The sequence below is a fragment of the Leucoraja erinacea genome, chromosome 2 (genome assembly GCF_028641065.1).
Source record: "Leucoraja erinacea ecotype New England chromosome 2, Leri_hhj_1, whole genome shotgun sequence".
Classification (NCBI taxonomy): domain Eukaryota; kingdom Metazoa; phylum Chordata; class Chondrichthyes; order Rajiformes; family Rajidae; genus Leucoraja; species Leucoraja erinaceus.
In genome coordinates, this window is record NC_073378.1 from 44037141 (window position 1) to 44063522 (window position 26382).

Sequence of the window (26382 nt, forward strand, 5' to 3'; positions counted from 1 at the left end):
ACTCTTTAATGCCACCACCAGGGCAGGCACAGATCACGCTGATACCTTGTAACTTTGCTTTGATGAAATGTATTTGATCTTACATCTCTGTTTTCCTCTCTGCGCGCACTGAAACTGCGCATTCAGGTGAATATCATCACTCCCTCCTTCCCAATATCTACCTCGGCTCCCATTGCTTGGCATTCACCCAAGTAGCCAATGTTGGGCTGGGCATAAAGTTTGGGGAGTCTTACTTCGTGCCCTGCCATGCATAAGGTGCAGACCATAATCTTTGGTGCAGACTTCTTATGCCCTCCACCGGGGCATGGGCGGGCGCGCGCTCCACTCTCCAGGGCACTGCGAGCGCGCGCTCCACTCTCCAGGGCACTGCGGGCGCGCGCTCCACTCTCCAGGGCACTGCGGGCGCGCGCATGGGCGCGGCCCTGGCTGGGAGCGGCAGGAAGTGAAAGCGCCGAGCAGCAAGATGAGGGTTGGTGCCGTCAGTCTGGCCGTCGTCCTTACCTGTCTCAGCCTGTCCCGCCCAGGCGCTGCAGACCCCTGGACTGGGAAAGGTAAAGGGATGCTGGTTGAGCGAGGGTGGTCAGCTGCAGCGAGTGGGGGCAATGCCTGGAGAGCCGCTGGTCCAGAGACTGGGTGTGACTTTCCCGCCGGTTATCTACCTGCCCTGCTGTTGCTTTGGTTTGGATCGATCGGGTGACGTGGAGAGGGGGGACGTGCTGCATGTGCAACAGCCTGTCATCCATAATATTGACATCGCCCAAGCTTGCATCCGACCACACATCACCTGCAAACTAGGATGCATCACCCCATGGTCAGTCATGACCGGGCGGGGCGGGGGCTGCTATACACCTGCTGCCCTCTGCCCTTCTGGGAGCATGGTCCCGGGAACACATGCCGGACCGCCTCTTCTCCACCCTGACCCACAAGAACACGTCCCGGCTGCACCATGTCACACCCAACCCTGGCACACTTCTCCCCATCACACATCATCAACCCCCATGCCCCTTCCCCATCCACTGGCCGGCCCATAGTCACCAGAAACTCCGGCTGCATTTCCCTGCAACTTCGCCTGTTGCGCTGCCAGTCTGCTGCTCCGTAAAAAGAGAGAGTGAGATATCTTCCCCTCCGCTGCCCTTGTATCTGCTTTGTCCCCTGCATAAAGACAACTTCCCTTGTACCAATGATATATAAACTGTCTGAACAGTCTGAATAAGGGTTCCGACGCTCTCCCAGAAATGCTGACTGACCCGCTGAGGTACTCCAGCGCGTTGTGTCTATCTTCGGAATAAAATAGCATGTACAGTTCCTTCCTACACAAATGGAAACCGTCGTCTGCCGTTCGGACCTATTCTGCTCCTCTTTTTTAATAAGATCGATCTTTTACCTTAACATCATTTCACTGTGCGTGGTATTTCCGATACAGTCTCACCAGCATTTTATAAAATTGTAATAAGATAGAAAATGCTGAAAACACCCGACAGGCCAGATTGATGGAAAGAGAAACGAAGTTAACGTTTCAGATCAGGGACGTTATGAGAATAAAGTATTTTTAAGTTACAGAATGATTTGTGGAAAGGATGGATAGGACAAATAGAATATCTGTGGCGGAGTGAAGCTACCTTAAAATCTTTAACAAGACGAAAATGGTGATCGTGCAACTGTGTTTGTTTGATCTTGCTAATAGCCAACACTGATAAAAATCAGACAAAAGGACAGATTACTGTGATTCACAGAGCTAATATGACAGGAGCTTGCAGGCAGCTCGATGACCTAATTAAGTTTAAATTCTGAATTCGGGCAAGGCCAACTTTGATGGGAGGAACTTGCTAAAGTTAATTTTCTCTACCTTCCCACAGTGTCCTCAAATATATCTTACAACCAAAGGAATGTCGGTGAATGGGATGCTTTGGTGGTGACAATAGTTCAGGGCATGCATGTTCCTGTTAGAGTGAAGGGCAAGGCAGGTGGGTGGAAGCAAACTTGGATAAATAAGATAAATTGAGTATCTGGAAAAACGAGGCATGGGGCAGGTGTAGACAGCTAGGATCAAGTGTATCCTTGGATTACTTTTGGGAACTGTGGAGTATATTTAAGAAGGACGCAGGAGGGCAAAAATGAGACGAGATAGCTCTGGAAGATAATAGTAATGAAAATCCAAAGGGATTTTATGTACATTGAGGAAAAGAGGGTAACTAGAGAGAGAACTAGGGATCCTCAGAAACTAAAGCAGTCATCAGTGTTTTGGTCGCAGGAAATGGGCCAGATCCTCAATGAGTATTTCTCTGTTTTTAACATGGAGAAAGACATGAAGACTGGGGAACATGGAACATTTAATGGAGATATCAGAGGACAGTCTGTACTGCGGTCAGGGAGATGCCGGGTGTCCCAAGGCATGTGAATCTAGATAAATCCTCTGAGCCTGATAAGATATATTTGAGGACACTGGGAAGGTAGAGAAAAAAATTGCAAGCTGCCTGGCTGAGGCTGAATCATGACACGGATGAGGTGTCAGAAGGCTGGAGAGTGGCTAATGATGTGCCTCCATTTAAGAAAGGCTGCAAGGAAAAAGCTGGGAACTATAGACCAGTGATTAGGGATAGCCAGCATGGTTTTGTACATGGGTGATTTAGTCCCATGAATCTGAGGGTTTTTTAAGAAATAACCAAGAAGGATGATAAGGGCAAAGTTATAGATGTTTATATGCATTTGACAAGGTCGAGAGTGAAGATGGTTAGCGATAATTACAGCACGATCTTGGATCAGTTGGGCAAGAGGGCTGAGGAATGGTTAATTGAGTTTCGTGCAGATAAGTACGAGGTGCTGCATTTTGAGGTGTGAAACCCAGACAAAAAGCCAATGCGTCTTTGGGATGTGGGAGGAAACCCACATGCTTGCAGGGAGAATGTGCAAATTCAACACAGCCAGTGCCCGAGAACAGGATCGAACACAGATCTCTGGCGTGCGAGGCAACAAGTCCACCAGCTGTGCCACTATATTTTATTTTCCAACACACAAAGAATTATACGTTGATAACTTTGGTTACTAAAAAAAAAAGAAACTATCCATTTTCAGTCTTAAATCTCTTAAGTGACGCTATGCCCCCCTTTACAGCTACTGTATGTTTTAATTCAGTTCAAGACTATGGGGCAATACATTGGCCATAAAGCTGCTGCCTAAAATTGCCAGAGACACGGAATTGATCCTGAATATGCATGTATGGGGTTTTGTTTTCTCGTTTATAACATTGTTTACAGAGTACTATGTTTATATATTCTGTTGTGCTGCTGCAAGTAATGATTTCATTGTTCTAACTGGGACGGGAGAGAATAAAACACTCTTGACTCTTAACTTACGTCGCTAATGTGTGGGATAGAACTGGTGTATGGGTGATCGGTGGGCCGAATGGCCACGCTGTATCTTTAAATTAAACTAAAAACACTGAAACCAGAGGAAATCTAAAGAAGAGTCTCTACCCGAAAAGTCACCCAATTTCTTCTATCCAGAGTTTAAGAGGGAACTGCAGATGCTGGAGAATCGAAGGTTACACAGAAAAGCTGGAGAAACTCAGCGGGTGCAGCAGCATCTATGGAGCGAAGGAAATAGGCAACGTTTCGGGCCGAAACCCTTCTTCAGACTGATCGGGGGTGGGGGTGGGTCGGGACAAGAAAGGGAAAAGGAGGAGTAGCCAGAAGGCTGGAGGGTGGGAGGAGATAGTAGGGGAGCTGAGGAAGGGGAGGAGACAGCAAGGACTAACAGAATTGGGAGAATTCGATGTTCATGCCCCGGGGGTGTAGGGTCCCCAAACGGAATATGAGGTGCTGTTCCTCCAATTTCCGGTGCTGCTCGCTGTGGCCATGGAGGAGACCCAGGACAGAGAGGTCGGAGGCGGAGTGGGAGGGGGAGTTGAAGTGCTGAGCCACCGGGAGGTCAGCTTGGTTCTTGCGGACCGAGCGGAGGTGTTCGGCGAAACGATCGCCCAACCTCCGCTTGGTCTCACCGATATAGATCTGCTGGCATCTAGAGCAGCGGACGCAATAGATGAGGTTGGAAGAGATGCAGGTCTTCTAACTGACATACACTATAAACCCACTGACTCCCATGGCTATCTGGACTACACTTCTTCCCACCCTGCTTCCTGTAAGGACTCCATCCCCTACTCCCAATTCCTCCGTCTACGCCGCATCTGCTCCACGGATGAGGCGTTCCACACCAGGACATCTGAAATGTCCTCACTATTCAGGGAACGGGGGTTCCCCTCCTCCACCATAAATGAGGCTCGCACCAGGGTCTCTTCCATACCCCGCAACACTGCTCTCTCTCCCCATCCCCGCACTCGCAACAAGGGCCGAGTCCCCCTAGTCCACACCTTTCACCCCACCAGCCATCACATACAAAAAGTAATCCTCCGTCAGTTTCGCCACCTCCAACGTGACCCCACTACTCGCCACATCTTCCCATCTCCCCCCATATCTGCCTTCCGCAAAGACCGCTCCCTCCATAACTCCCTTGTCAATTCTTCCCTTCCCTCTCGGTCCACCCCCTCCCCGGGCACTTTCCCTTGCGGCCGCAGGAGATGCAACACTTGTCCCTTTGCCTCCCCCCTCGACTCCGTTCAAGACCCAAGCAGTCGTTCCAGGTGCGACAGAGGTTTACCTGCATCTCTTCCAACCTCATCTATTGCGTCCGCTGCTCTAGATGCCAGCAGATCTATATCGGTGAGACCAAGCGGAGGTTGGGCGATCGTTTCGCCGAACACCTCCGCTCGGTCCGCAAGAACCAAGCTGACCTCCCGGTGGCTCAGCACTTCAACTCCCCCTCCCACTCCGCCTCCGACCTCTCTGTCCTGGGTCTCCTCCATGGCCACAGCGAGCAGCACCGGAAATTGGAGGAACAGCACCTCATATTCCGTTTGGGGACCCTACACCCCCGGGGCATGAACATCGAATTCTCCCAATTCTGTTAGTCCTTGCTGTCTCCTCCCCTTCCTCAGCTCCCCTACTATCTCCTCCCACCCTCCAGCCTTCTGGCTACTCCTCCTTTTCCCTTTCTTGTCCCGACCCACCCCCACCCCCGATCAGTCTGAAGAAGGGTTTCGGACCGAAACGTTGCCTATTTCCTTCGCTCCATAGATGCTGCTGCACCCGCTGAGTTTCTCCAGCTTTTCTGTGTAACCTTCTAATATCCAGAGATGCTAGCTGCTCCATGGAGTTCCCCGCACAATTAAAGCATGGAATAGTCTTCACACTACCAAAGGTACCCAACCAGACGCAACTAAATTTAAGGTAGTTTTCCCAAGAACCCGTTTTTTGCTTAAGTCCAAGTCAAGGATCAAGAGGGTTTTATTGCCATGTGTCCCAGATAGGACAATGAAATTCTTGCTTGATACCATATATAACCATATAACAATTACAGCACGGCAACAGGCCATCTCGGCCCTTCTAGTCCGTGCCGAACACTTATTCTCACCTAGTCCCATCTATCTGCACTCAGACCAAAACCCTCCATTCCTTTCCCATCCATATACCTATCCAATATTTTTAAATGATAAAATCGAACCTGCCTCCACCACTTCCACTGGGAGCTCATTCCACACAGCTACCACTCTCTGAGTAAAGACGTTCCCCCTCATGTTACCCCTAAACTTCTGTCCCTTAATTCTCAAATTATGTCCTCTTGTTTGAATCTTCCCTACTCTCAATGGAAAAAGCTTATCCACGTCAACTGTCTATCCCTCTCATCATTTTAAAGACCTCTATCAAGTCCCCCCTTAACATTCTGCGCTCCAAAGAATAAAGACCTAACTTGTTCAACCTTTCTCTGTAACTTAGTTGCTGAAACTCAGGCAACATTCTAGTAAATCTCCTCTGTACTCTCTCTATTTTGTTGACATCTTTCCTATAATTTGGCGACCAAAATTGTACACTATACTCCAGAATTGGCCTCACCAATGCCTTGTACAATTTTAACATTTCATCCCAACTTCTATACTCAATGCTCTGATTTATAAAGGCCAGCACACCAAAAGCTTTCTTTACCACCCTATCTACATGAGATTCCAACTTCAGGGAACTATGCAGTTATTCCTAAATCCCTCTGTTCAACTGCATTCCTCAATTTGCTACCATTTACCATGTACGTCCTATTTTGATTTGTCCTGCCAAGATGTAGCACCTCACACTTATCAGCATTACACTCCATCTGCCATCTTTCAGCCCACTCTTCCAAATGACGTAAATCTCTCTGTAGACTTTGAAAATCTACTTCATTATCCAGAACACCACCTATCTTAGTATCATCTGCATACTTACTAATCCAATTTACCACACCATCATCCAGATCATTGATGTATATGACAAACAACAGTGGACCCAACACAGATCCCTGGGGAAACCCACTAGTCACCGGCCTCCAATCTGACAAACAGCCATCCACCATTACTCTGGCATCTCCCATTCAGCCACTGTTAAATCCATCTTGCTACTCCACCATTAATACCCAACAATTGAACCTTCTTAACCAACCTTCCATGCGGAACCTTGTCAAAGGCTTTACTGAAGTCCATATAGACAACATCCACCGCTTTACCCTCATCAATTTCCCTCGTAATCTCTTCAAAAAATTCAAGAAGATTAGTCAAACATGACCTTCCAGGCACAAATCCATGTTGACTGTTCCTAATCAGACCCTGTTTATCCAGATGCTTATATATATTATCTCTAAGTATCCTTTCCATTAATTTGCCCACCACTGACGTCAAACAAACAGGTCTATAATTGCTAGGTTTACTCTTAGAACAACAGATGCAGCACAATAGAATATGTAAACATAATACAGAACAGGATATAAAAGTTCAGTGTGTCTATATACCATAGACCATATATATACACAATAAATAAACAGATAAAATGCAACAGGCTGGTATTTTTCAGAGTTTGGAGTTTGGTTGTGGTGGGTCCACTCCAGTTTAAATTCCATTTGGAATATTTTTGGAGGACCAAGAAACCAAGAAGCAAGTTACTCCAGGGAGTTACTCCAGCTCCAGGGAGTAATTCTGCGTTGGTTTTCAGCGGTCGCGGTGAGGCGGCGACCGGATAGCAATGGCGGCCAGATCTCCCACGATGCAAAGGGAGGGAGAAAGTGGCCGACGCCGACCAGTTGCCGTGGCAGTGCGCATTTGCAGGACGACACATGCGCACAACCACGGCTGATGATGTGCTGGCCGTGGCAGTGCGCATGTATAAGGCGGCCTGCCGAGCCGGGAGCCGAGAACCAGACACGAATGGCGGGCGGAGATAGAGAGTGACAGAGAGAGAGAGATAGAGAGGGGGCCCACATAGGTTTCCCGGGTGCTTGCCAAGCCGGGCAAAATGGCATGGCTTTCAGGTTGCCCGGCGGGACTGTAGGTTGCCATTGGCACCTGGGCAATCGTTAATTTCAAGCCCTGTTAAAGGGTTTAAATGGCACAGGGACTTTTGCCCCCTCCTTTTGACATGCATGATCAAATTTACACAGAATATGTAACGTGCCAATCCTTCCTTAACAATGATGATTGGTGTGGTTGTGCCAGGAGCCTGAGGGATCCGGCTGGTCGAGTGAGTCTCCATTCTCCAAATCCTTCCTTGCTATCGTCATTACATTGCAGTGCGTCTCCTTCACATCGGTGATGGATTCTCTTGACGCCGTCACATCGACATACTCTATTTTCCGCAGATCCAATGGTTACTAGTTTCCAAGGTAAACGAGCAATAGCGGTGTGTCCATGGTAACTCAACTTGTCCGTCCTGGGAAGAGATTTCTTAAAGGAAAAAAGGTTAGCCTGTCAGATTTTTCAGCACAATATTGGCAATCTTACAGTGGTGAAGGTGGATCCACGCATCTCTCCCTTCCACCTTAGAAACATAGAAACATAGAAATTAGGCGCAGGAGTAGGCCATTCGGACCTTCGAGCCTGCACCGCCATTCAATATGATCATGGATGATCATCCAACTCAGTATCCCGTACCTGCCTTCTCTCCATACCCCCTGGTCCCCTTAGCCAGAAGGGCCACATCTAACTCCCTCTTAAATATAGCCAATGAACTGGCCTCAACTACCCTCTGTGGCAGAGAGTTCCAGAGATTCACCACTCTCTGTGTGAAAAAAGTTCTTCTCATCTCGGTTTTAAAGGATTTCCCCCTTATTCTTAAGCTGTGACCCCTTGTCCTGGACTCCCCAACATCGGGAACAATCTTCCTGCATCTAGCCTGTCCAACCCCTTAAGAATTTTATAAGTTTCTATAAGATCCCCTCTCAATCTCCTAAATTCTAGAGAGTATAAATCAAGTCTATCCAGTCTTTCTTCGTAAGACAGTCCTGACATCCCAGGAATCAGTCTGGTGAACCTTCTCTGCACTCCCTCTATGGCAATAATGTCCTTCCTCAGATTTGGAGACCAAAACTGTACGCAATACTCCAGGTGTGGTCTCACCAAGACCATGTACAACTGCAGTAGAACCTCCCTGCTCCTATACTCAAATCCTTTTGCAATGAAAGCTAACATACCATTCGCATACCATTCACCATTCACCTTAGCTGCAGTAGGGGTTGTGAGGAGGACCTGGTAGGGTTCTTCCCACTGAGCGCAATTCTTGATCATTACACAAGCACCAGGTTCAATTATAGACTGAGTGGTTAGAGGTGGGAGTTCCTCGTACCCTGCTCGTAACCTGGAATGTAGGTTACTCAATGCCTTGGTTAACGATAAAATATAGTTAGTAATTTCTGTTGTCATGTGGTGAAAGTGAACGGCCTTTGCGGTATTCTGATTCCATGGGGTTCCGAGTGAGCGGTCATATATAATCTCTGCTGGGCTCAATCGTGCCTTCCCTGCTGGGGTGGTGCGCATCTGAAATAGTGCCACAGGGAGTAGTTTAAGCCAGCTAGTCCCTGTTTCAGTCTGTAATTTGGCAAGTTTGCTTTTCAATGTTTGATTGGCCTGTTCAACAAGTCCAGCAGCCCGTGGTCAATGGGCACAATGTCTTTGTTCACCTTTCCCACAAAATGAGGGCCATTGTCCAAACTCAGCCATGTTGGGATCCCATACCTGGGTATAATTTCTTTCATAAGTACTTTAATAACTGTAGAGGCTTTGTTAACCGTGGTGGGGTAAACCTCAATCCATTTACTAAAGGCATCAACAATAACCAATAGATATTTATAACACTGACATCTTTCCTACTCAATGTAGTCCATTTGGAGGGTCTCAAAGGGACCCATGGGTAAGGGGGTTCTCCCATTTTCGCAAGTTATACCTTCCCGGGTTTATGTTCCTGACAGATCAGACAACGACTACTAATCCCCTGAGCCAGAGTCTGCAACTTTGGATGCCACCATGTAGCTAGAAGCGTATCACCAGTTGCTCGAGCTCCACCGTGAATTGCAAAGTGTATATATTCAATAACCCACATCACAAGTTCATCTGACATACATGTTTGCCCTGCCGGGGTAACCCATACTCCCGATAAAGTCAACTGTAAATCCGAGCTGCTTCCACATTTCTATGTCTCGGTCAGAAGCGGCCTCCTGTAATCTAACGACGTCTTAGATGGTTGGCATTGGCTATCCCGAGGGAGACTTGCCTTTGTCTATGCTTTTCGTCTGCCTTATCATTTTAGGTACAACCACCCTGCGCCCCTGTGACACTTCCTTAGCTTCTTGGTCGCCACGGTGATTTCCGACATCTACTGTGGTTTGGCCTGAAGTATGGGCAGTACATTTTATAACGGAAATTAGTTTTGGCAACATTTTGGCAACAGGTCTGATACCAATTTCTGGTGGGATATCTGTGTTCCTGCTGAAGTCAAGAATCCCCTATTTTTCCACAACTGACCGAAGTCATGGACGACTCCGAGAGCATATCTAGAGTCAGTGTAAATGTTTATTCTTAGTCCTTTCCTAGGGTGCAGGCTCTTATTGGGGAAAACAGTTCCGCCTGTTGGGCAGAGAATGGTGTTTCCAAGCCGCCGCGATGCTTGTTATTGCCTGCTTCTTCAGCGGTACTGTCGTATAACCATATAACCATATAACAATTACAGCACGGAAACAGGCCATCTCGGCCCTACAAGTCCGTGCCGAACAACCTTTTTTCCCTTAGTCCCCCTGCCTGCACTCATACCATAACCTTCCATTCCCTTCTCATCCATATGCCTATCCAATTTATTTTTAAATGATACCAATGAACCTGCCTCCACCACTTCCACTGGAAGCTCATTCCACACCGCTACCACTCTCTGAGTAAAGAAGTTCCCCCTCATGTTACCCCTAAACTTCTGTCCCTTAATTCTGAAGTCATGTCCTCTTGTTTGAATCTTCCCTATTCTCAAAGGGAAAAGCTTGTCCACATCAACTCTGTCTATCCCTCTCATCATTTTAAAGACCTCTATCAAGTCCCCCCTTAACCTTCTGCGCTCCAGAGAATAAAAACCTAACTTATTCAACCTATCTCTGTAACTTAGTTGTTGAAACACAGGCAACATTCTAGTAAATCTCCTCTGTACTCTCTCTATTTTGTTGTCATCCTTCCTATAATTTGGCTACCAGAATTGTACACCTATACTCCAGATTTGGTCTCACCAATGCCTTGTACAATTTTAACATTGCATCCCAGCTTCTATACTCAATGCTCTGATTTATAAAGGCTAGCATACCAAAAGCTTTCTTTACCACCCTATCTCTATGAGATTCCACCTTCAAGGAACTATGCACGGTTATTCCCAGATCCCTTTGTTCAACTGTATTCTTCAATTCCCTACCATTTACCATGTACGTCCTATTTTGATTTGTCCTGCCAAGGTGTAGCACCTCACATTTATCAGCATTAAACTCCATCTGCCATCTTTCAGCCCATTTTTCCAAATGGCCTAAATCACTCTGTAGACTTTGGAAATCCTCTTCATTGTCCACAACTTGGATATCTTGGTATCATCTGCATACTTACTAATCCAATTTACCACACCTTCATCCAGCTTATTGATGTACATGACAGACAACAAAGGACCCAACACAGATCCCTGAGGCACCCCACTAGTCACCTGCCTCCAACCCGATAAACAGCCATCCACCATTACCCTCTGGCTTCTCCCATTCAGCAACTGTTGAATCCATCTTGCTATTCCTGCATTTATACCCAACAGTTGAATCTTCTTAACCAACCTTCCATGAGGAACCTTGTCAAAGGCCTTACTACAGTCCATATAGACAACATCCACTGCTTTGCCCTCGTCAATTTCCCTAGTAACCTCTTCAAAAAATTCAAGAAGATTAGTCAAACATGACCTTCCAGGCACAAATCCGTGTTGACTGTTTCTAATCAGACCCTGTTTATCCAGATGCTTATATATATTATCTCTAAGTATCTTTTCCATTAATTTGCCCACCACTGAAGTCAAACTAACAGGTCTATAATTGCCAGGTTTACTCTTAGAACCCTTTTTAAACAATGGAACAACATGCGCAGTACGCCAATCCTCGGGGACTATTCCCGTTTCTAATGACATTTGAAATATTTCTGTCATAGCCCCGGCTATTTCTACACTAACTTCCCTCAATGTCCTAGGGAATACCCTGTCAGGACCTGGAGACTTATCCACTTTTATATTTTTCAAAAGTGTCAGTACTTCTTTTACTTTGAACCTCATAGTATCCATAGCTACTCTACTAGTTTCCCTTACCTCACATAATTCAATATCCTTCTTCTTGGTGAATACCGAAGAAAAGAAATTGTTCAATATTTCCCTCATCTCTTTTGGCTCTGCAGATAGCTGTCCACTGTGTCTCTCCAATGGACCAATTTTATCCCTCGTTATCCTTTTGCTATTAATATAGCTGTAGAAACCCTTTGGATTTACTTTCACCTTACTTGCCAAAGCAACCTCATATCTTCTTTTAGCTTTTCTAATTTATTTCTTAAGATTCTTTTTACATTCCTTATACTCCACAAGTACCTCATTTACTTCATGCTGCCTATAATTATTGTAGATCTCCCTCTTTTTCCGAACAAGATGTCCAATTTCCCTTGAAAACCAGGGCTCTTTCCAATTTTTACTGTTTCCTTTCAACCGAATAGGAACATAAAGATTCTGTACTCTTAAAATTTCCCCTTTAAATGTCCTCCATTTCTCTTCTACATCTTTCCCATAAAACAAAATGTCCCAGTTCACTCCTTTTAAATCATCTCGCATCTCATCAAAGTTAGCCTTTCTCCAATCAAAAATCTCAACCCTAGGTCCAGTTCTGACCCTCTCCATAATTATATTGAAACTAATGGTATTGTGATCACTGGACCCGAAGTGCTCCCCAACGCATACCTCCGCCACCTGTCCCATCTCATTTCCTAACAGTAGGTCCAGCACTGCCCCATCTCTAGTCGGTACCTCTATGTATTGCTGCAAAAAACTATCCTGCACACATTTTACAAACTCCAAACCATCCAGCCCATTTACAGAATGTGTTTCCCAGTCTATGTGTGGAAAGTTGAAATCTCCCACAATCACTACCTTGTGCTTACTACTAATATCTGCTATCTCCTTACATATTTTCTCTTCCAATTATCGTTCCCCATTTGGCGGTCTATAATACACCCTTATAAGTGTTGCTACACCTTTCCCACTTCTCAGTTCCACCCAAATAGCCTCCCTAGATGAGCCCTCCAATCTATCCTGCCAAAGCACTGCTGTAATATCTTCCCTGACTAGCAATGCAACACCTCCACCTCTTGCCCCTCCAATTCTATCACACCTGAAGCAACAAAATCCTGGAATATTTAGTTTCCAATCACAGCCCTCCTGCAACCATGTTTCACTGATCGCCACAACATCATACTTCCAGGTGTCTATCCAGACTCTAAGCTCATCCACCTTTCTTACAATGCTCCTAGCATTAAAATATGCACATTTAAGAAACCCCCCGTCTCTTATTCTCTGTTTATTTCCTTTTTTTTCTTTCTCCTCTTGTGTCCGAGTGCTTCCCTTTTCTGCTTCCTGCCTCCCATTCTGTCTACTAGCTTTCTCTATTTGAGTCCCTCACCCCAACCATTCTAGTTTAAAGTCTCCCCAGTAGCCTTTGCAAATTTCCCCGCCAGGATATTGGTCCCCCTCGGGTTCAAGTGCAACCCATCCTTTCTGTACAGGTCCCACCTTCCCCAAAAGAAGTCCCAATGATCCAGAATCTTGAATCCCTGCCCTCTGCACCAGTCTTTCAGCCACGCATTTATCCTCCACCTCGCTCCATTCCTACTCTCACTGTCGCGTGGCACAGGCAGTAATCCTGAGATTGTTACCTTTTTGGTCCTTTTCCTTAACTCAGGACCTCTTCCCTTTTTTTACCTATGTCATTGGTACCTATATGTACCACAACCTCAGGCTCCTCTCCCTCTGATTTCAGGATATCTTGGATGTGTTGAGACACGTCCGAGACCTTGGCACCAGGGAGGCAGACCACCATCCTGGTCTCCCGACAGCCTCCACAGAATCGCCTATCCGACCCCCTAACAATAGAGTCCCCAATTACTATTGCCCTCTTCTTTTTTTCCCTACCTTTCGGAGCAACAGGGCCGGTCTCTGTGCTGGAGGCCCGTCTGCTCTCGCTACCCCCGGGTAGGCTGTCACCCCCATCCATACTCAAACAGGAGTACTTATTTGCAAGGTGTACCGACATTGGAGTACTCACTCGTCCCTGCCTCTGCCCCTTGCCTTTCCATAACGTGACCCACATGTCTCTCCCGTGGTTTTGGAGTGACCACCTCTCTATAACTCCCCTCTATGACCTCCTCACTCTTCCTGATCAGACAGGTCATCGAGCTGCTGCTCCAGGATCCTAATACGGTCCCTTAGGAGCCCCATCTCGCTGCACCTGGTGCAGATGTGGATGTCTGGAGGGCCATCCGACACCATGACCTCCCACATCTGACATCCAGAACAGTACACTGCTCTGACTGTCATTCTCCCGCCTTACCCTGGATCCGATACAAGTATAATACAATAGAAACTGCTGGGAGAAATCAGCAGGTATCTGACTCACAACAGCTGCTCCCTCGTGACCTTTAAACTGCCCTTTATTATATAAACAAAAAGCACTGTACCTTTAGCCCACTGTACCCTTGGCCCACTGTACCTTTAGTAAAGCACTGCACCTTTAACCAGAAAGCACAAATGCTAACCTGAGGTTGCACCCAATCAGCTGCTTCATCTAGTCTGCTTCCACCAATCAGCGGCTTCCACCAGACCCCTCCCTATGGAGTGTGGAACATTCCGGATTTTGGTAAAAGCCCTGACCCTCCTCCACACTCTCCAACGGTCCCCGGCCTCTGTGAAATAAAGCCCCGCGCCCGATTTAAGTACTCACCGCCCTGACCCTCCTCCACACTCTCCAACGGTCCCGGGCCTCTGTATAGAGGGCAGTGTTACATATTTCTGGAGAGCTACTTGGATGGGAGGTAATCTGAAAGCATCCTACCTGAGTAGAGTCATCTGCCCATACCGGTGGGTTCACGTACTTCACTCAAGATGATAGCGCAATTGTGTAGCAACTGTCTACGGTGACTGATAGAATCGGACGGTACAATCGTTGGGTAATACTTGCTCTTGGCCCGTGTTCGGGTTTACCAGTCCAATTGCTTGCTGAACCATGGGCCCTTTCTTTGTTACGTGTGGGGCGACCCCAGAGGCCAGTTTCCACAATTCCGGGGGTACGTTAGCATACTCTGCTGTTCCCTGTGGTCCGGTCACTAGGATTTACATCCCGCCTTGTTCCTTCACATGGTCTGTAAAAGGTTTCCAACTCCATGTTTCTGCCACTTCAGTGGTATGCTCGGGTAATTTGGAGTGGGGGCTCATTTTCCAGGGTCCAGTGACCACCATTGGGGTATCACTGACAAATAACACTGTCTTTTAGGGGCCCATGGGATCACAGTTATCCCGGTGTCTCCACATTCAATTGAAATGCACATAACAAATCTGGGGCCATCAGATTACAGTCTAGGCCCGTGGTGATTATAAACTGATGCTGTACCGTCTCCAGTGATAGAAATGGGGGGGGGGTAAGCAGGGGTACGGCGTTCCCATAGTTTTCAATTTCCAGCTCGGGTTTAATGAGTACTGCAGAAAGATTCTCACTTTATTCAACTTAAACGAAAATGATTTGTTAACGGCCACTGTTAGCACATTAACAGCCAGTAGTTAACAGTAGTTATACAATGTGTCATCAATACATCGATCTACATTCCTCAGTAAATGTAATTGTGTTTTAACACCGCGTTCTTTTGAATAACATTCAAGGGAGAATTTGTTAAACTCACTGTCAGGGCTACCAGATCGCGAGCACGGGCTCAGGTAAAGTCACGTTATTTTACTATTCCACATTATTTTATTTGCCTCTCTGCCTCCGTGCCCCTCTCTGCCTCCGTGCCTCTCTCTCTCTCTCTGTCTCTGTGCCTCTCTCTCTCGCTCTCGCTCTCTGCCTCTGTCTCTCTCTCTCTCTCTCCCTGCCTCCTGCCTCTCTCTCTCTCTCTCTCTCTCTCTCTCTCTCTCTCTCTCTCTCGCTCTCTCTCTCTCTCTCTCTCTCTCTCTCTCTCTCTCTCTCTCTCTCTCTCTCTCTCTCTCTCTCTCTCTCTCTCTCTCTCTCTCTCTCTCTCCCTCACCATTGAATGGTATTTGATATGCTAGTTAAGAGGGAGAAGGATTAGTCAGAAAACAAGGCTCTAAATTTAAGTAAACTTTGGGAAAAAGAGGCAGAAGAGTAGACTATGCAGAGCATTGACAAACAATGTGAAATGTTCCAAGATCGTCTTGGTAATAGACCTGTAGATTTTGAATTCAATTCAAATTATTTGTCATTCAAAGATGACTGAAAAGAAATGAATGTTATCCCTAACAACTAAGTTCAGGTAGACAGTAACATGGATAAGGGCGAGCCAGTGGATGTAGTGTAGCTGGACTTACAGAAAGCCTTTGATAAGGTCCCACACAGGAGATTTGTGGGCAAAATCAGAGCACATGGCATTGGGGGTAGGGTATTGACATGGATAGAAAATTGGTTGGCAGACAGGAAACAAAGAGTAGGAATTAACGGTTCCCTTTCAGAATGGCAGGTAGTGAGTGACTAGTGGGATGCCTCAAGGCTCTGTGCTGGGACCACAGCTATTCTCAATATATATTAATGATTTAGATGGAGGAATTAAAAGTAACATTAGCAAATTTGCAGATGACATAGCTGGATGGCAGTGTGAACTGTGAAGAGGATGCTATGAGGATGCAGGGTGACTTGGACAGGTTGGGTAAGTGGGAAGATGCATGGCAGATGCAGTATAATGTGGATAAATGTGAGGTTATCCACTTTAGTGGCAAGAACAAGAGGCAGATTATCATCTGAATGGCAGGTAGACACAAAATGCTGGAGTAACTCAGCGGGTCAGTCAGCATCTCTGGAGCTAAGGAATGGGTGACGTTTTGGGTCGAGACCTTCTGTATGGGGTCAAATTAGGAAAAGGGGAAGTGCAACAAGACCTGGGTGTACTTGTACATCAGTTACTGAAAGTAAGCATGCAAGAAACAGCAGGCAGTGAAGAAAACTAATGGCATGTTGGCCTTCAAAATGATAGGATTTTAGTATAGGAGCAAATAGGTCCTTCTGCAGTTGTACAGGGCCCTGGTGAGACCACAACTGGAGTATTGTGTGCAGTTTTGGTCTCCTAATTTGAGGAAGGACATTCTTGCTATTGAGTGAGTGCAGCGTCGGTTCACGAGGTTAATTTCCGGGCTGGCAGAAATGTCATATGATGAAAGAATGGAACGACTGGGCTTGTATCCACTGGAATTTAGAAGGATGAGAGGGAATCTTATAGAAATATAAAATTATTAAGGGATTGGACATGCTAGATGCAGGAAACATGATCCTGATGTTGGAGGAGTCCAGAACCAAGGGCCACAGTTTAAGAATATGGGGTAGGCCATTTAGAACTGAGATGAGGAAAAACCTTTTCATCCAGAGTGTTGTGAATTTGTAGAATTATCTGCCTCAGAAGGCAGTGGAGGCCGACTCAGTGGATGCATTCAAAAGATAGTTAAATTGATCTCTTAGGGCTAGTGGAATCAAGGGATATAGGGAGAAGGCATGAATGGGGTGCTGATCGTGGATGATCAGCCATGATCACATTGAATGGCTCAAAGGGCCGAATTGACATATTTTCTAGGTATCTATGTAAAATGCTGGAATAACTCAAAAGAACAGGCAGCATCTCCGGAGAGAAGGAATGGGTGACGTTTCGGGTCAAGACCCTTTTTCATACTGAGGTCGGGAATGAGTGGGACAGAGAGTGCAGTCGGAGACTGTAAGACTGGTGGGAGAACTGGGAAGGGGAGGGGATGGAGAGAGGGGGAAAGCAAGGGCTATTTGATGCTACAGAAGTCAGTGTTCATACCGCTGGGGTGTGAGCTACCCAAGCAAAATATGAGGTGCTGTTCCTCCAATTTGCACTGGGCCTCACTATGACAATGGAGGAGGCCCTGGACAGAAAGGTCAGATTGGGAATGGGAGGGGAATGGCGTACATTCACAGCTTTATCCTGCGCTACTTAATCCAAGGGCGAGCGGACAGACGGACAAAAGCAACGATCATAGAGTGGAATAGATGACATTTCGGGTCGAGACCCTTCTTCAGACTGAGTCAGGGGAAAGAGGAACAAGAGATATAGACGGCACTAAGGACAAATAAATGGAAGATATGCCTATATCTCCTGTTTCCCTTTCCCTTGACTGTCAGTCTAAAGAAGGGTTTCGCCTCATGGACCTTAGAGCACCCCTGGTTCCTAAAACCCATTTCCATCGCTGACCGTCTCATTCCGGTATATTAGTTCAACTGCCTTAGAGATGGGGTATTGGCATACCTGTCCTTGGAATCCAGATAGGCTGTGGGTTTTATCGGATTTGGGGAGGCTGTAAGTGGGCTGAAGGGACGACATGAATGCCCCTGTGTCCACTAAGAAGGTGCACCATTTTCTCGCAACTTGTAGTACCAGAACAGGTTCCTTGTCAGTGTATGTCCTCATTTTGCTTGCCAACCTCCCCTTTGTTCTTGCTGATAACCCCCTCTTGCTTGTCTTTGCAACGGGCACTCCTTGCACCAATGGCCTTGCCTTGCTGGCCACAATTAAAGCAAGCGTCTGACCCTTCTGGTCTCCCTCCTCTGCCTCTTCCCCTAAACTGCTGCCTTGGGGGACCATAGGGTGGGCTGTAGGTGGAGGCATTTGGTCCGTTGGGGTGACCAATGTTCCTGTATCCCAGCCTATCTACCCATCCTGGCACACAGTACTGAGGTTCCATCTGATAACCGCTGGTGTCCGGAGCAGGTTTTGATCCTCCCTTGTTCATCACATACTCCATTTTTACCCCTTAACGTGGTTGATTTTCCAGTCCCTTACCATCCTTCTAGTAGTATTTAACTAAGCTCGGACTATTTTAGGACCAGTCCAGATTGTTAGTTTTTATTGCCTCTGCGACCATGGCTGGAAGGCAATTTATCAGAAGAGCACAATACTGGGGTGGCTTCTCACCATCTCGATAGGCAGTATTTCCCGACTGACTAATATACATCTCTGAATACCTCCCCAAAAACTATTCTGCCCCCTCTCCTTTCCGGGGTCAAGTATCCAGAATTTTGAAGATGTCAATAAGTTTTTGCAGAGTGGCAGCAAGGGCGGTAAAGATTGCTTCCTACCGGTCCGGATTCTGGGATTTCCGATTGGCTAGCTCGGCATGGGTTGGGAAATTCAAGTTATTTAGAAATCTCGTGTGTTCCACTGGGGTTAGGATTTGTTGCACCAGGGCCCACATATCTCTGCAATTGGCACGTATAATGGTTCGGAGGAAGTTTACAAATGCGACAGGTGCCTTCTTTTTATCTGGCAGCTGGCTCAATGAGGCCATCATCTCATTCGGCTTCCAAGGGTAGAAAACGCTCACTGTTAGTTGGTTATCGTCGCCAACTGGTTCTGCTGGTTTGAAAGCGGGGTTTGGCATCTCTTTAAACGGGCATTGGCGGCGAAAGGATCGTTGCTCGATTACCTCGTCTTTCTCTGACTCGGGCTCAGATTCTGATCTAAGGAGGACAAGTCATCCCCAAAACCCTCGTCCTCAGTTTAATCGCAAAGCCGATGCTTGTCAATCACTGCATTGCTGATCTGATCCATGCCGGGTTTTCCTATTTGCTGACCAGTTTCATGATTCATGCCATCTTTTACTATGCCATTTAGTGGTATGCAGTCAGTTAAATTACGTTGTTTTCACTACTTCATACAGTGGGAATATGTGGGTACCGGTACGGGTTCTAGGAACATAGAAAATAGGTGAAGGAGTAGGCCATTCAGCCCTTCGAGCCTGCACCGCCATTCAATATGATCATGGCTGATCATCCAACTCAGTATCCTGTACCTGCCTTCTCTTCATACCCCCTGATCCCTTTAGCCACAAGGGCCACATCTAACTCCCTCTTAAATATAGCCAATGAACTGGCCTCAACTACTCGCCCATTCATCCAAATCCTCGTCATCTCCCTCTTTCAAACCAAAGCCAACCATAGGATTACGTGATACCCCTGTTTTTTATCCCCCTGTTTCACCCAGGGCCCTTTTGGACTCCTGTTTCTAGGTTTCTCATGAGCGCATTCTTTTTTTTTTAGTACGTTTAAGGATTTGGTCATTCCTCCCATGAATAGAATATAGAATAGTTAGAATAGTTTCTTTATTGTCATTGTAACATGAACCACGTACAACGAAATTTAAAAATGTCAGCCAGTCAGTGCACCATTCAAACATTTCTAAAAGCTAACGATACATACAAGGTAAATTATTAAAAGATAAACAACTAAAATAAATATCACGAAAATAGCACGCATAAACACCCAACCCTCCATCCTTCTGTCGATTTCACAGTGTACCACAGTCCCTTAGTAGTATGTATCGCCCCTGCGTTCCTTGGCGGCTACATTTAGTGCTTTCATAGCAGTGGGGTAAAAACTGTTTTTTAGTCTGTTCGTCCTTGTCCTTGTAGATCTGTACCGTCTGCGTGACGGCAACAGTTCAAACAGGGAGTGTCCGGGGTGGGAAATGTCCTTTATGATACTCTGGGATTTTTTGGTGCAGCGGGAACTGTGTAAGTCCTCCAAGGTAAGGAGAGGGCAGCCGACAATCCTCTGGGCGTTGTCAATGGCCCTCTGGAGCGCTTTCCTCTGAGCCGCTGTGCAGCTGGTGTACCACACGCATACACAGTATGTTAGTATGCTCTCAATGGAGCACCGATAAAAGGACAGCAGCAGTCTCTGAGTGATGTTATTCTTCCTGAGCACCTCAGGAAGTGCAGTCTCTGCTGGACCTTTTTCAGCAGCGCAGTGGTGTTCATGCTCCATGTCAGGTCCTCCTCAATATGGATTCCCAGGAAGCGGAAATCCGCCACCCTCTCCACACAGTCCCCTCTGATAGTCAATGGTACCATGTCCGTTTTATTCTTCCTAAAGTCTATTATTAATTCCTTTGTCTTTAAGGTGTTGAGGAGCAGGTTATTTTCTTCACACCACACTGTCAGCTGCTCCGCCTCATCCCGGTAGGCGTACTCGTCCCCCCCGGAGATGAGTCCCACCACCGTAGTGTCATCCGCAAATTTGACAATGGTGTTGCTGTGGTGGGCGGGGGTGCAGTCATGTGTGTAGATGGTGTAGAGCAGGGGGCTCAGTACGCAGCCCTGTGGAGAGCCGGTACTGAGGCTGAGGGCCGTGGATGTATGATGGCCCACTCTGACTAATATGGTCACATTAGGTATCACATATGGTAATCTAATGAGCTTGTTTTACACCGTCCAGGGTTCTAGCTCCTCCTAGAGACCACAATTCTATGCTCCCACCATGTGCTCTTTTGTTCTCCTGGCTCCAGCATTTCGCTCTATCTGTCTTTTGCTAGCTCCCTAATTTGTAAGGAACTCCTGGAATCATTTCAGCCAAAGATTTTCACACAACAATTAGATTCCACACAACAAGATTGACGGGGCCCACACAAAACTCACACAACTAATTAAAACAACAGCAGTTAACAATACAAACAAAATCATACAAATTCTAATGAACGTATTGGATTTTGCCACTTCAAATTTAAAGTATTTGACTTTAGACCTTTAAATTTAAAGCAGATGAATGCTGGAAGTCATTACCACTAAATCTAAAGCAGAGGAATGCTGGAAGTCATTACCACTTTAAATTTAAAGCAGAGGAATTTGACTCATTGATATCGTGCAACCTTAGAATATATCAATGTTATTACACATTTTGCCTCAGTACTGACTTTCAAAGTAATTTACCAATTTTACCTCAGTACTGACTTTTAAATTACGGGCCTTTTACCATAGTATTGACCTTATACCTGGACAAGCTAGATGCAGGAAAAATGTTCCCAATGTTGGCGAGTCCAGAACCAGGGGCCACAGTCTTAGAATAAAGGGGAGCTCATTTAAGACTGAGGTGATAAAAAACTTTTTCACCCAGAGAGTTGTGAATTTATGGAATTCCCTGCCACAGAGGGCAGTGGAGGCCAAGTCACTGGATGGATTTAAGAGAGAGTTAGATAGAGCTCTAGGGGCTAGTGGAGTCAAGGGATATGGGAAGAAGGTAGGCACGGGTTATTGATAGGGGACGATCAGCCATGATCACAATGAATGGCGTTGCTGGCTCGAAGGCTGAATGGCCTCATCCTGCACCTAGTTTCTATGTTTCTACCTCAGCGCAGATCTTTGAAGTAAGTTGCCAATTTTACCTCAGCCCCGATCCTCAATTAACTCAAAGGGCTTCATTAGGAAAGGAAAAAATAAATTATGAAAGAAAACTGGCAGGGAACATAAAAACTGACTGCAAAAGTTTTTATAGATATGTGAAAAGAAAGAGATTAGTTAAAACAAATGTAGGTCCCTTTGCAGTCAGAAACAGGTGAGTTGATCATGGGGAACAAGGATATGGCGGACCAATTGAATAACTACTTTGGTTCCGTCTTCACTAAGGAAGACATAAATAATTTGCCGGAAATAGCAGGGGACCGCGGATCAAAGGAGTTGGAGGAATTGAGTGAAATCCAGGGTAGCCAGGAAGTGGTGTTGGGTAAATTGAATGGATTAAAGGCCGATAAATCCCCAGGGCCAGATAGGCTGCATCCCAGAGTACTTAAGGAAGTAGCTCCAGAAATAGTGGATGCATTAGTAATAATCTTTCAAAACTCTTTAGATTCTGGAGTAGTTCCTGAGGATTGGCGGGTAGCAAACGTAACCCCACTTTTTAAGAAGGGATGGAGAGAGAAACCGGGGAATTACAGACCAGTTAGTCTAACGTCGGTAGTGGGGAAACTGCTAGAATCAGTTATTAAAGGTGGGATAGCAGCACATTTGGAAAGTGGTGAAATCATTGGACAAAGTCAGCATGGATTTATGAAAGGTAAATCATGTCTGACGAATCTTATAGAATTTTTCGAGGATGTAACTTGTAGAGTGGATAGGGGAGAACCAGTGGATGTGGTGTATCTGGACTTCCAGAAGGCTTTTGACAAGGTCCCACATTGTATACATTAGTATACAAACTTAAAGCACACGGCATTGGGGGTTCAGTATTGATGTGGATAGAGAACTGGCTGGCAAACAGGAAGCAGTATAATGTGGATAAATGTGAGGTTATCCATTTTGGTGGCAAAAACGGGAAAGCAGACTATTATCTAAATGGTGGCCGATTGGGAAAGGGGGAGATGCAGCGAGACCTGGGTGTCATGGTACACCAGTCATTGAAGGTAGGCATGCAGGTGCAGCAGGCAGTAAAGAAAGCGAATGATATGTTGGCTTTCATAGCAAAAGGATTTGAGTATAGGAGCAGGGAGGTTCTACTGCAGTTGTACAGGGTCTTGGTGAGACCACACCTGGATTATTGCGTACAGTTTTGGTCTCCAAATCTGAGGAAGGACATTATTGCCATAGAGGGAGTGCAGAGAAGGTTCACCAGACTGATTCCTGGGATGTCAGGACTGTCTTATGAAGAAAGACTGGATAGACTTGGTTTATACTCTAGAATTTAGGAGATTGAGAGGGGATCTTATTGAAACTTACAAAATTCTTAAGGGGTTGGACAGGCTAGATGCAGGAAGATTGTTCCCGATGTTGGGGAAGTCCAGGACAAGGGGTCACAGCTTAAGGATAAGGGGGAAATCCTTTAAAACCGAGATGAGAAGAACTTTTTCACACAGAGTGGCGAATCTCTGGAACTCTCTGCCACAGAGGGTAGTTGAGGCCAGTTCATTGGCTATATTTAAGAGGGAGTTAGATGTGGGCCTTGTGGCTAAGGGGATCAGGGGGTATGGAGAGAAGGCAGGTACGGGATACGGAGTTGGATGATCAGCCATGATCATATTGAATGGCGGTGCAGGCTCGAAGGGCCGAATGGCCTACTCCTCCACCTAATTTCTATGTCTATGTTTAATATTACTGACATAATATTGTATCACCCTCAATAACTCAATATTACTGACCCAATATCCTCTTTCAGTATTTGCCAGACTAACTTTAATCTCGTCGGGACGGTACTCGGAAGTCAATAAATAGCCGATTCATCGTCGAACTAGCGGACCGGGGGAAAACCAATGTAGTAAAACTGCTTGCATCGGCAACCCAATTCCTCTCTCCGCGATCCACAAACTAGCGAGGGTAGTCCGTTGAGATCCCAGACAAGTCCCCAAAAGTTGATTCCGATTTTACACCCCTATGTGTAAAACACTGATTCGAACACTGTAGTTCAACCCTGTTATTTTAACGCAGGACCCTGCTTTCTTTTCTCCGTGTTTGAGCTCTCTAGAACTCTCACATTAGAAAACGGGAAGCATGTGCTCTGAACAAAGAAAATATCATATATTTATAGGGTTAATAAAATGGGCTGTTACCTACAATGAGTGGTAACCTCATAGCCCAATCACTACTGTATACCAATCATAAATCAAATGTCACTTACTTACAGAGAAACAAAACTTAAAAGTCACATGATTTCCAAGAACTGGACCTCAACTTCGTGATGTCATCGTCAGTAAAGTGAAGCTAAGTCTAAATGGCCAGTATGACTCCCAGAAGAGAAAATACATAACCCTTTGAGTCCCAGAGCCTCCCCACTCACGTATATTCTCAGAAGGAATGGGTGACGTTTCGGGTCAAGACCCTTCTTCAGACTGGCTAGCGATAAGGGAAATGAGGGGTATAGACGGTGATGCGGAGAGATAAAGAACAATGAATGAAAGATGTGCAAAAAAGTAACAGTGGTAAAGATGATAATAGAAGTTTGGATGCTATTGTTACAGTTCTACAAGATGTTGGGGGGGGGGGGGTGCATTTGGACTATTGTGTTCAGTTTTGGTCAGCCTGTTATTGGAAGGCGGCCTTAAGCTGGAAAGAATGCAGAGAAGATTAACAATGATGTTGCCAGGACTCGTGGGCCTGAGCTACAGGGTGAGTTTGGGCAGGTTCAGACTTGATTCTGTGGAGTGCAGGAGGCTGAGGAGTGATCTTATAGATGTGTATGAGATCATGAGGTTAATAGATAGGACAAGGCACAGATCCTTTACCCAGAGTAGGGGAATCAATAACCAGAAGACACAGGTTTAAGATGAGGTGGGAAAGATTTAATAGGAATCTGAGTGGCAACTTTATTACATAGAAATAAAGGTATATAGAATGAGCTCTCAAAAGAGGTAGGTGCTATGAACACCATTTAAAATACATTTGACAGGTTCAAGGATAGGGAAGCTTTAATGGGATATGGGCCATAAGTAGGCAACCTTGTGCCCTATGTTGGTAGGGCATCTTGGCCAGTATACCCCACTCCTGCCTTTTCTGTGGTAAGAAAAAAAAATCCAGTCTCTCACAATGAGACACTCCATCCCAGGCAAACTATCGGGTTGGTACTGGATCCCAGGGGAAGGAATTTGTCGAGTGCCTACAAATAGCTTCTTCGAGCAGCTTGCAGTTGCGCCTACTAGGTAAAAGGAAATTTTGGATTTGGTCTTGTGTTAGAAACCGGATTTGATTAGGGAGCTTAAGGTAAAGGAACCCCTTGGAGGTAATGACCAGAAAATTATAAAATTCAACCTGCGGTTTGAGTGGGAGAAGGTGAAATCAGATCTGTTGGTATTACTGTTGCGTAATGGTAACTACAGATGCACGAGGGAGGAGATGGCTAAAGTTGATTGATTGGAAAGGGATCCTGGAAGGAATGACGGTGGAGCAGCAATGGCAGGGGTTTCTGGGAGTAATTTTTAAAAATGCAGGATCTTTTCATCCCAAAGAGGAAGATAGATTCTAAAGGGGAAAATGGGTTGACTGTGGCTGATGAGGGAAGTCAAAGACAGCAAAAAAACTAAAAGGGAAGGCATATAATATTGCAGATTAATGAGAAGCAAGGGGATTGGGAAGCTTTTAAACACCAACAGAAAGTAATTTAAAAGACAATAAGGGGAGAAAAGATGAAATGTGAAGGTAAGCTCGCCAACAGCATAAAAGAGGATAGCAAAAGTTTATTCAGATACATAAAGAGTGAAAGAGGGGCAAGAGTAGACACTGTACAGCTGGAAAATTATGCTGGAGAAGTAGTAATAGGGAATGGCAGATGAATTGAATACATTTTCTTCCTTCATTCTTAAATTTAAGTGCCTAAAAAAGTGCCTAAAATTTAAGAGAGTCAGGGAGCAGGAGTTAATGGAGTTATATTACTAAGGAGAAGGTGCTTGGGAAACTGAAAGATATGAAGGTGGATAAGTCACCTGGACCAGATGGACTAAACCCCCAGGTTCTAAAAGAGGTAGCTTTAGAGATTATGGAAGCATTTGTGGTGATCTTCCAAGAATCACTCGAGCCAGTAGTGGTCTCAGAGGACTGGAAAATTGCAAATGTTACTCTGCTGTTCAAGAAGTGAACAAAGCAAAAGAGTGGACATCATAGGCCAGTTAGTCTGACTTCAATGGGTTGCTAAGAGTCCATATTTTAAGGATGAGGTTTTCAAATCCGGAAGTGGTAGTGCATGTCGGCACAAACGATGTCGGAAAGAAGGGGATGAATATTCTGCAGCGTGACTTTAGAGAGCTCGGAAAAATGCTGAAAAGCAGGACCTCCAGGTTTGTTATCTCCGGTTTGCTTCAAGTTCCTCGTGCTGGCGAGAGCAGGAACAGGGAGATACGGGACCTAACGTGTGGCTGAGGAACTGGTGCACGGGGCAGGGATTTAGATTCTTAGATCACTGGGGTGAACTGTACAAAAGGGACGGATTGCATCTTAACAGGTGTGGGACCAGCATTCTGGC

The 26382-nt window shown here is 45.8% G+C and overlaps 1 protein-coding gene across 1 annotated transcript in view; it reads left to right on the forward strand.

Moving 5' to 3' along the window:
- The first annotated feature begins 406 nt into the window (after positions 1-406).
- Positions 407-26382, forward strand: part of LOC129709475 (pituitary tumor-transforming gene 1 protein-interacting protein-like) — a 79353-nt gene continuing 53377 nt past the window's right edge. The window contains exon 1 of the mRNA XM_055655895.1: positions 407-551. Within this exon, the coding sequence (XP_055511870.1) occupies positions 464-551 (88 nt within the window). The 5' untranslated portion in view covers positions 407-463. The remainder of the gene's footprint in view (positions 552-26382) is intronic.